The sequence below is a fragment of the Lycorma delicatula genome, chromosome 6, assembly GCF_047948215.1.
Source record: "Lycorma delicatula isolate Av1 chromosome 6, ASM4794821v1, whole genome shotgun sequence".
In the NCBI taxonomy this organism is placed as follows: domain Eukaryota; kingdom Metazoa; phylum Arthropoda; class Insecta; order Hemiptera; family Fulgoridae; genus Lycorma; species Lycorma delicatula.
This window is the reverse complement of record NC_134460.1, coordinates 163,373,887-163,386,363: the sequence shown is the minus strand read 5'-3', so window position 1 is coordinate 163,386,363 and position 12,477 is coordinate 163,373,887. Positions and strand designations below refer to the sequence as shown.

General features: G+C 30.3%; 1 protein-coding gene across 2 annotated transcripts in view; it reads right to left on the bottom strand.

The window, feature by feature from the left end:
- Spn (protein phosphatase 1 regulatory subunit spinophilin) overlaps positions 1 to 12,477 on the bottom strand; it is a 470,769-nt gene that overhangs the window by 87,691 nt on the left and 370,601 nt on the right. For both annotated transcript variants that reach the window (XM_075368965.1, XM_075368964.1), the window contains exons 12-14: positions 11,459 to 11,567; positions 7,410 to 7,592; positions 4,048 to 4,157 (exon numbers count right to left, since the gene is read on the bottom strand). In XM_075368965.1, coding sequence (XP_075225080.1) covers positions 4,048 to 4,157; positions 7,410 to 7,592; positions 11,459 to 11,567 — 402 coding nt within the window. The remainder of the gene's footprint in view (positions 1 to 4,047; positions 4,158 to 7,409; positions 7,593 to 11,458; positions 11,568 to 12,477) is intronic.

The following is a 12,477-nucleotide window of genomic DNA, read 5'->3' as shown; positions in this document are numbered from 1 at the left end:
CATCCATAATTATGTATTGATTGTTTGTTCTGATAACATTTTTATATTTTTCCATTATAATATAAGTGAACAGATATCTTTATATTAAAACAATAGAAATTTCTTCACCCTCAGAGGTGAATTGAATACAGAATTTTTTTACTTGTTTACTATTCTTACTTAATTTTACGTTGTAACACCTTAGAATTAATTTTTTTTGTATGTATAATAATAATAATAATGTGAGTACGATTTGGTAAAAATAATAAATTTTAAATAATAAATAAAGAAAATACTCAAGGATTTTTGAAAACTTTAAATAACATTTACAAGATGAAAACTCTAGTACTCATGCAAAGTAAATCATTAAGAGTTACAAAACCTTTTAGATGTAACTAAAAAAAAAATTGATTCACTTCATTAACATTTATCATCGAAATAAGCAATCTTGTATAAAAATAGCATACATAACCATAACATTAGAACAATAAATTAAAAAAAACCCATACACACAAAATATTAATTTTTTAAACTCCACAGTAATAATAATAATAATAATAATAATAATAATAATAATAATAATAATAGTGTAATTATGAAGACTAGTTCATAAAATATTAAGAATGAATCTATTACTCACCAAATATGTGAGACAGGGTCCAACTTTATATGGTTGTTTTTTAATTTATATGCTGCTATACTTTAAACAAACTTATACACTTTAATCTTTCAAATTTTATACACTTGCTACAAAGTGTCTGCCAGTCCTGGAAGACAAACTAGAATCCATTTTTTGACATGTCTTCAAAACTGCCTTGTGTTTTTAGAACAGCTGACAAAGAGTCAAAATACTGGCACTGCACCTCTGATTTCAGGTGATGGAATTAAGAAAAAGGGTCACAAGAAGCAATGTTTGGACTGTATAGAAAGTACCATGGTGGGAGGGGGTGGCACCCGTAATCATCACAAGACAGGTGTCTTCCCTACGGGAGTTGGGATGTACAGAAAGTACATTATTTCAATACAGAGACGTACCAAAAATAAAATACTGGTCAATGCATAGCTACTTTGAGCATCGATATGTTCTACTTTGTCACAGTGGCCATGAAGTAGAGAAGTGACTGTCTAAGGGTTATCCTCAAGGCAGTGTGCTGTGCCCCTTATTGTGGATTGTGGGGTTTGATTTTTTGATGTGGCTGAGGTTGCCCAGCAGCTGTCACATTGTTGCTTACGCCGATGATAGATTGTTGCTGGTTGAAGGATCTTAGTGGAATGAGGTTGAACTCTGTGCCTCTCGAGCAAACAGGATACTTCAGTTGTGGGGCCATCAATAAAAGATGGCATTCAATCTGCATAAAAGATGCTGCTGAAGAGCCGTTTGGCTGTGATGTGGCGGTTCCATGATTCAATGTCAGGCCATCCAATTTGATATGTTCAAGTTCAGAAGTATCTTGGGGTGCTCCTTGATGAAAATTTTCATTCTAAGGAGCATTTACAGTACGTTGCAAAGAAGGCCAGTAGTGCCTTCTTTGGTATTTGACGTGCGGTTAATTCGAACTGGGGTCTGAATTTTAAGACTATGAATATCCTCTATAAGGGTGTGTGTGAGGCACTTATGTTGTATGCCGCCTTGTTTGGGCAGATAGACTAAAATTTAAAACTTATAGGGTCATTTTATTGAGGGCCAGCACCTTTTGTTGTTAACAGTGACAGGTGGTAACCTTATAATTTCTTGTGGGGCTGTCCTGGTGAATGCTGGAATACAGCCTAATGTTGTTCTTGTGCTTGAGCATCAACAACGCTATTTCACAAAGAAATTGGGTCAAATAACTTCTGCTAGAATCAGAGAGATTGAGAATGACGTATTTCAATTGTGGCAGACTAGGTGGGATGAGACAGCTGATGGGTGTTACATGCTTAGTCTTTTCCCTGATGTGAGGAGTCTGTAAGGCACCTCTTGGGTGTCTCCAAACAAGTATATAACTCAGTTTCTTTTGAGCCATGGTGATTTTAGGGATAGTTGGCTCATTTCGGGCTGGTTGATCGGGTCTGTGTCTACGATGTGGCATATTAAATAATGCCTTTCATGTTTTATATGTCTGTGATCGGTATGATGAAAGACAATTAGAGGTAGTGAAGCAGCTCAGGGATATTGGGTCTACTTTAGATTAAAATGTTAACTGGAAAAGCTAGGCTGAATGGTCAATTGTGGAGAACTTCATGAAATATTTGGTTCTTAAGCAAGTTGCAGAGGACGTGTATTATGGGGAGTTCTGAGTTACCTGGGTAGTTAGGGACTGCTTGGATGTTTTCTCTTGTCACCTAGATAGGCAGTCCATAGTTTTGTTTTTGTTCAATTATTTCATGATGTTCATTTTATTTCGTTGATAACTCAAAATTTAAATATTTTATTTCTACTCAGTTCTGTTCATTTGAGTAGTTGATTTTGGTTTTGTTTTGTGTTTATTGATAGTACATTCTTACACGATGGAAATGTCATTTGTGGCGTTTACATCAGTGGCCTGATGGAGGCCAAGCTGTTATTCTGTCACTGAGAGATGTTATTCAGTCTGTGGGGTCAGAAGATGGCCTCTAGTAAAGCCCATCAGGGCTAGGTTTGGAAGGAGTAGCATGGCAACTGGAACTTTCACATGGTTGGATCTTCCAAGGGGAAGATCCAACCATTGGGCTCCAATTGGGCTCGGGATGTACAGAGGGTACAGTACACAATAAAATTTTGTCAAGCTAAACATTGAGGAACAATCTTGGCAATGTGAGGTCATACATTATAGTGATGTAGACTCCAATAAGATTGATGCACTTCAGACAGTTTTGTCAGACGTGTTCTCTTGGACACATAATACTGCCCAGTAAATTTTTATATAGGGATATTTCATGTTGGAAAACTAATACAAGGTAGCTGAAGAAGAAAATTACCATTATCTTTCCTACTGATCAAAGAACTTTGACCTTCGCTGGCATAAGAGATGAGTAAAGGCAGTACTCTTATATGGCAGTTATTTGAATACTAGATCACAAATACCAGTGTTCTTTGGTGGCTGGGTTTCAATTAACCACACATCTCAGGAATGGTTGATCTGAGACTGTACAAGACTACACTTCATTTACATTCATACATTATCATCCTCATTCATCCTCTGAAATAATACCTTAAGGTGGTTCCAGAGGTTAAACAGAAAAAGAAAAAAGGCATAAGAGAGGTGGGTGATTTTCAGACTTTGCTCACCTTATGCTTTTGGAATCTAGCGGTGAGCCTTATGATTCCATCAATTTACTTATGATGGAATTCAGATAAGCCTAGCCATGTTTCACTACCAGATGCTAAAGTTCCCGTCACACTTGAACTCAAAACAACTTCTATTTAGGTTTACCAATCTTGCCACCCATCTTGCACGTCTCATGTTCAAATAATAATGCAGAAAGGTGGATAGTACATATGTAATAAGAGTAAAATATTTGCCAGTCCATCCACTGTTATTCAGGAAACATTAACAGCAGCTGTTTTAATCATTATCTCATTCACATACAGTGGTTTTAACACCCAGACCTCCCTGCTGATCAAAACATAGCCCTCCTGAAACTTTTTAAATCACAAAAAGTGGCTGATTGTGAAAGAACACCTTCGTTAAATGTGCATAAATGCTTCTTAGGATACTTGCATTGTATGAGATCTGGTCTTTTAATTACAACTTATTTCATCGCTATTTGTTAACCATGAGTACAAAATAAATTCATTCTCACTTTTATTTTATTAGCAATCATTTTAAATAAATTGTATAAAACATAACTTAGATATTTTCATAACAAATTTTACTTCATATAAACGTGAATAAAAAAATGAAAATTTTATATATTAATAACTAACTACATTTATTAAACAAATGCAGAACATCAAACTAATTATACAGAAGTACACTCTGACAACAATTTAAACTACAACAGCAATGATAAAAATACAAAACAGTAATTCATGTTAGAAAAAACACTGAGGAAAAATGTAAGTAAAATTTAATAACCTTGCTGGAATATAGTAATAAGATACGATACCTTGCACTTAAAAGATTATCTGCTTCATCTGGTGTCATGAAGCTAGTATCCAGGGATGGTTCATGTGTTTTTTGTACATCAACTTGATTCAAAAAAGATTCATCAATAACCTAAAATTGTTAAAAATAAAAAAGTATATAGTTATAACTGTAAATGACTAAAAGGTTCATTACTGACAATAAAAACATTACAGGGAAATAAAATGCAGTTAATCCAAAATAGAAAATAATCAAACTGAAGACAAAAATTCATTTTTATGATTACCTAAATGTCTTTGGATCAAATCAGTATATCGATTAGTTTCATTATACCTTAATAATAGACATAAAAACTTAATTTATTCATAAATATACAATTATTAATTCACAAAATTAGTGCACGTTAGGCTATACTAAATTAAATAATCTATAAAAAATAAACATTTCACCCACTATGCACTTAATTTAATCATACCATTTATTTTTTTTTTATAACGAAATAAAAATGTTTATAATATACGTCACATATTTCACCATTTTATAGTATTAAAGTCTTCTTTGAAAATTGAATTTCTGTACTGAAATTCAGCAAAATTTCATTAAATTTATTATAATCATAAAATGATTTTGGAGGATTCAACCCCAAAATTTTTCAACTCGTACAAACAAGAACTTTTTCCAAAATCTCTTTAAAAAAAGGAATATCAAGTATATGTTTAATCACTTTCTGGATATTTTTCATCGTGCTGAATCTGTGATGTTTCAATTTATTTTTAAGTTTGGTAACAAAAAAATAATCAAAAGTCAGGACTTCCTGAAGTATAAAATTCTATTTCTAGTCACAAGGTAAAGTACTTAACCAATACCTTACCCTGAAAGCTACAGTATTCTATTTGGAATGGTTTTAAAGTTGTTGAGGAATTTCCATACTCTGTATAGGAAAAACAAATAAGTTTTTTAAAACTAGATTTCTTGAACGTTATAGAAATTACATAAATAATAAATAACGTCTATCTAATATGGCAGACTTATAATAAAAAATAAACATCCTATTTCTGATATCAACAAAAATTTAGAAATATTAGAAATTAATAATGACGGCATAAAATTAAATATATCAGAAAAATATTACATATATAAATACAAACAAAATTCCAATTTGATAAATTATCAGAAAGTGTTTGAAGGAGACTGTCTTAGATAAAACTGCAATGCACAGAAGCACTTGTGTATTAATATACAATTTTCATCATTTTAGTATATTTATTTTACATTTTTATTATGTAATAATAGAATTATTTAATTTTAATCATGACTGAAGATACGGGAACCTGTGAAAGTACTTTAATGAAAAATTAAGGTAAGATATGTCTTATCCGGATATTCTGCACTAGGTGGTTTATTTAATAGATTTTAAATATATATACAGTACGTTTGGAAAGTCGCTGTGCAATATGCTTCAGAATTGTGTGGTTCACTCTGTTCTTTCAGCATTAGGTTGGTTGCCCTGTGGGTTCATTGGGTGTAGCTCAGTAACAAACCAAGATGTCAGTTGTAGAGTTGTGATTGAATGTGCTTCATTTCATTTTGTGTTGTTTCATTTATCGAAATAACAATGAATCAACCTGGAACCTTTTCGAAATGAAGATATTGATGGACAAATATTAAATAAAACAATTTTAAGTTTTATTAATAATAATAATGTGGCTGGTCTCACCACCTCCTCTTCTAGCCCCTACCTACAGTGCCCCATCAGCTGGTTATTTAGTTTCAAGAAATATAATGGTTCTTTCACTAGAGGAATGAATTTTTCTCATTGAACATGTTTTTCATGAAGGTGACAAGTATACTGATTTAGTGAAGCAAAAGTTTTCTGAAAAGTATCCAAATATGCCTGTTCCTCACCATAATACAGTTTGAATTCTTATCAAAAAATGTTGGGCAACAGGCTCTGCTGAATTTGCTGATCAAAGTGGAAGACAACCTAAACTAAATGAACAGAAGCAGCTTGATATTTCTGATGCTTTGGCCTAAACTCCATCAAAGTCAATGCTTAAGTTAACATAGCAGCAAGGTATCATACTTCCTACTATATATAAAGCTGTAAGAAAAGAATTGAAACTTTTCGCATACAAACTAATGTGCATTCAAGAACTGAAATTTACAGATCATGCCAAAAGACTAAATTATTGCCAATGGTTTAAACCATTTTGTTGACTAAAATTCTGCAGTAATCCTTGCTTGATATTACATTTTTTTTTAAAGATGAAGCATTTTCATCTGGGTGGGTATATCAGTTCACAAAATACATGATTGTGGTCGACAACTAACCTTCATGAATTACAAGAACAATCTTTACACAAAGCGAAAATTGGAGTCAGGGTCAGTGTGAGTAGAATGCACATTGTGAATCCAATCTTTTTTCAAAATACAGTTAATACTGATCATTATTGTGTTGTTTTAAAAAAAAACTTCATTAGTCAGTTAACAAAAGTGGAAATCAATCACGGTTGGTTCCAACAAGATGGTGCCACAGCGCACACAGCTAACAGGTCAATGACTTTTTTACAAAATATCTTTGTGAATGAATCATTTCCAGGGTTTGTGACCTGCACAATCACCAGATCTCACTCCTTCAGATTACTTTCTATGAGCGGGGCAATGAAACAAGCAGTGTATTGCAACAAACCACACACAACTGACTAACTAAAATCCGCAGTAACAGCATACAAACGAGACATTCCAGTGCTCAGCTGGTTAAAGTGTTTGAAAACAAACCGAAATGTGTGCAGTGTTGTACTGTTGTTGGAGGTCATTTTCAACATCTTTTATTAAATATTCCATTTATTGTAACATTCATTCCAATAAAATAATGAAATAAAAATCAAAGTAATAATTAAGAAAGTTTCATTACGCTTCCATAATTCCAGTGCACAGAAACGAATATTCTGAATATTCAGTATATGTATAATTTTTATCTGCAAACACAATCCATGACAGGAATGCAACAGACTTCTTAACTCTGGCTATCATTTTCAGAGTAGCATTACTGAAACAAATGCTAACTCCATAATAATAATGAACAGAATAATGCATATATAATGAAAAAGTACGTAAAATTAGTTTTATGGAATTAAGGGAGGGGTACTATTAGGATGTAGAGGGGACATTTCTGATGCTAAGTTACCTCTAAGTTGTTATTATTCATGATACTACACACTAAATACATCAGAGGTAAAATATCAATTTCTATTGGACATAAAAGACTAAGTAATAATGTAATCCAAACGAATAGCACTGCCCCTAAACAAAATAACATCATTTTCAATTACTAGTACAAATCACAAAAATTTCATTAAACAAAAATAGAAGTATTTTTTATACTTGTTTATTTTTTCCATATTCTTCATCTTCATCACTAGAAGAATCTTCATCAGCATACTGAACATCTGGCACATCTAATAATCCACCTTCCAATAAACGTTCTTTGCTATCAGTTAGACCATTTTCAAGAAGACCAGCACAACTATCTGATAATCCGGCAAAACTATCTGATAAACCATTTTCCTAAAATAAATACAATACAAAATTATTACTGTTTGCAGTAAATAAATTTTTCAGAATTAGAATAAACACTTTTTAAAAGGAGAATAAACACAGAATTATCGTAAAAGAAAGTAATAAAGAATAAATTTGAAGCAGAAAAAAATTAATTTAATAGTAAAACAAAAATCAGTGAAAATTTTATAAAATTAAAATAAATACAAATCAGTCATCAAAATTTAATAATAAATGTTTAACTTGACATTAACTTTCAGAATTACATAAATTTCTCTCAGTTCTGCAGCGTAGATGATCAATGAGTTACCTCAGCAACAATTTGTAATTACTTTTTATTACAACTACAAAGCAAATAACAAAACATAATTATACTATTTATTTTATCATCCGGTAATTACAAGCTTATGGTCAACTAGTTAGAAATACCTGCACTTTTTTTTTGTAATGAGAAATGAATTTAATAGTATGTGAAGGATTCCAAGCCTGACTTCAATTTAAAACCAGAACATTGTAGATGACTGTCAAATATAATTGTGTATTCATCACAGATTTTAGCACACTTACAAAACTTACTTCCCCTTTTTTCTTTTTGTTATAATTTGTTACATTTATATCAACAAAAAATATATCAAAATCTAAAAAATAAAATTGACAAATGAAATTATCATACAGATCAAATTATACCCGAGGGTAAGGAATTATTATTGTTTAATATAGGTGAGTCTAAAAATATGTTATTTAGAAAGATAATTGCTGATTTGGAATGTAGAGTTAAAAAGAATTTACTGTACTTAACTAATGAATCAACCATTAGATGATAGTAGTGTGTGTTCTTTTATGCATTTTCTTCATTGTTAATTAATTAATTCAAATAAAATACAATGAACCTGTAATTAGTTTTAAGAGTAAACAAATAACTTTCACAGTTTAACAAGATGTAACTGAACTGAAAAGAATACGGAGTGAATTAGATTAACAGAATTATCTTTATCAATATTTACTTTAAAATTATAATAAAGAGTAATTATTACAAAATTTGGTAATTATTCATATTGGAAAGATACTCTTTAGTGGAAAACATCCAGCAAACATTTGCTATGGACCTGAAGTCTCAATGATAAGTAATAATTATAGTGCTGTGTTATACAACTGAGGACACATGTATATGTAATTATTTATTACAGGTTTTAGTAAAATAAACTAATAAACTAGTGAACAATAATAAGACAAGATTATATTGAAATGTACACCCCAAAGTTGCACTACAATGAAAAATTAATTTCCACATATAAAAAGTCTAACCAGGGATTTTTTTAAATCTGTGCAAATAAAGCAAGTTAAGCCTATGTAAAATAACGTAAAAATCTTTTTTATAACTCAACATAATCTCCTTTCAAGTTTACACACTTAGTCCAACAATATTTAAGTTTTCGACCCCATCCTTATAATATGTTTAATCCAAGTCATCAAAATAGGTAATGTTTCAGCAATAACATTGTTTTTTTCATAAATCTCTTCCCAGAAAACCCTTTCATATTTGGAAGCAGATATTAGTCCAAATGTGCTAAGTTTGGTGAGTAGGAGGATGCAGAAGAATTTCACAGTACAATCTGAACAATTTTGCTTTGACAATCACAGAAGAGTAACCTGGTGGTGCGTTGCTTCAGTGAAGAAAAAAATCTGATTTTTTGTCAAATGGGGTCATTTTTTCTTTATTTTCCCATTTAGATGATCCAGCAAAGATATTAACTTTTTATCATTTTATCTGTCTCCAAAGTCAATGAAGAATATACCATAAACATCCCAGAAACATCCTGCTTATGGTTTGGTTTTCATATTATTAGAAACAAGTTTCCCAACTGCACCTTAATGTTTCAACTATTCTTTCATTTCAGATGAGTATTGATGTATCTAAAATTCATCAAACTGTACGAAATATTACAAAAATCTCTCTCAATTACATTGGAACAGCCCTCAAACGTGCTTAGAAATGATTTTACATTCACACTTTTGATCGACTGTGACCAAATGTGCCATCCATGACACATTTTCGCAAATGTAAATATTCATGTAAAATATGACGCATTTTTTGATCTAAAATGCTTATTGTCTCATTGTCTTCACATGCTTTTAATCTTCTATTCTCTATCACCAACCATATCATGGATTTTTCAATATTCTCTGCAATAGTGACCTCAACAGGCCACCTGGAACACTCCAGGTGGACATCTGACCACCTGGAGTCATCTCCAGGTGGACATATGACCACTCCAGAAACAACCAAAGCTCTTGCAAATTATTCTAATCAATGTAGCAACACAATATATATTTGGCTAGGTTTAGTTTCCTATGTGGCTTTACCTTTCAAAAGATAATGTTTGATTACTACATGAATGTCTTGTCCATCCATTTTTCTCAAATCACAATACTTGAATCGATCCAAATGACTCCCAACAACAGAATTATGAATGCATCTGACAAAAACTTGGTATATACTCCTAATGCAGATCCAGTAGACTAATAATACCCAACAATGTACTGTAAATACCATCTCTTAACTTTGCACAAACTTATCAAATCTCTCTAGTATGATTTAAAAAAGATAAATACACATAATTCTGTCAATTCTGACAAAATTATGTGCGAGTTACATATGAGAATTATATATAATTGACCACGTCTCAAAAGTTAGTTGAATGATTTGAACACCAGTTCATTTCAGATACTGATAATATCCTACACTAATAGTTAACCAAGACCAATTGAAGATGTGTTTACTACTCATGTCATCTGATCTATCCATATGTAAACGATGTTAAATAAAGTTACAAGACTGTTTAAATACAAACAACTGCATTGTTCTGTAAACTGCTAACTAATAGTTATTTTTCATCCCATAATGAAATAAATTATTGATACTACAAATATTTGTAAAGAATACATATTTTCTAAATAAGTATACCTATTTTTATCATGAATGGTGTCATTTGCTATTTTGATTATATTCTATTAAAAAATTACAAAACTACAAGTTTATTATTTTATCTTCTTAACCAAATTAATTCTTGTCTTCAAAGCTATTTTTACCTATTACAATAAAAATAATAATAAGAATTATTTTAATCAAACAAAAATACAATAATAACCACAGGATAATAATTTGATAACTAGATTGTTATTTGTGTGTACATACACGGTTGCCCATACATATATATATATATTTTTTCTTTTTCTGAAATCGATCTTTTCAAGACCCACATCACCTCTGTAAATTATTGTATATATGATTCAACTTGATCTATTCTAGTATAGACTTAAAGTAAAATGACACAACTTATTTTTTCATTATGTCTACAATAGTACTTTCATGGCAACCTCCTACATCTTCAATTATAATTCTTCTTTATAAAATGTTTATAATCAAATTACATAATAAACTCAAAATCATAATTAAAATATATAAAATTTAATATATAAGATTTAAAAAATTAAATTAAAATTAAAAATTAAAAAGTTAAAAATTATCAAATTTATAATTAAAAAAAAAAAAATAAATATAAAAAATCTCAAAAATTAATATTAGTTAAAATTACTGAAATTAAAAGTTACACATATATAAAAATATGATGTCAATTATGATAAAATTAAAATTAAATATGATAAAAACAAAATATACTACTTGTTTGGCTAGCCAATACTATAGTCTGGAAAAATTAGGTGAATGTCATTTTACTTTAATTCCGTACTTGGGTGGATCAAGTTGAATCACACACACATGCGCGCGTGCGTGTATATACACACACACACACACACACACACAATAAAATTAATATATGCAATCATATAAAAGAATTACTAATAAAAATCAATACCAAAAGTTCTCTATTTGGTGCAGTCTCAGATGAGACAAATCCTGAGTCTTCTTCACTGATTGAACTGTTACACATTGCTGCAGCTCCGGATGAACTTTTTATTTCAACTCTAAAAAAAACAAAAAAAAAACAAAATGTAATATTTGTAATAAACAATAAATGATTTTTACAACAAAACGATAAACCATTATTATTAGATTAAACAAGACATATTTACATTAAAAGATCATCATCATTCATGGACCATCGCACAATTTATCATTGTTCATATGGAATTACTCTTCTTACCCAAGAAAAGAATGTGTTAACTTCTAACAAAACTCAAAATTGCATTATTGATGGAAATACAAATACATTAAATTATACAAATATTAATACATTACACAAATATTTTAATATATTAAATTATACAAATATATTATTGAATTATCAGTTTTAATAAAAATTATGATGTGAACAAGATGAACTCATTAATTAGCACTCAGTGTTACCAATTCATTACTAAAAGACATTCCTTATATTAAAAGACATAAAAATTACTTACTCAAGTTGCTAATTCAATCTTTACTTTAATGGATGCACAAAGTAGTACAAAGTTATAAAAAATTAATACACAGATGTTAACATAACCCATTTTATATCAACATCTTCCTAATGATATTCCCTGTTTACAACCTCTAGCAGTAGATTTTAAATACTACAGAATGACGATCAATTATGGAAATAAACAAAAGTTTAATGACAGGAAGGGGAATCACTAATACAATATTAATCTTATACAACCCAAAAATTATATATAACCACACAATTGACATACAAAAATGGAGAAATTCATAAAATATTTAATACAAACTTAAGTAACACACGATTCACAGGTTAAAGAATTTAGATTTTTGAGAGTTAGGGCACTGATTTCACTCTCAACAGGCAACTCAACAACTACGTTGACTTTTTTTAGTAATTATAAGATAGAAATTATGGTTCTCAAACAATCCCAAAAGCCAAATAGCCACTTGAAC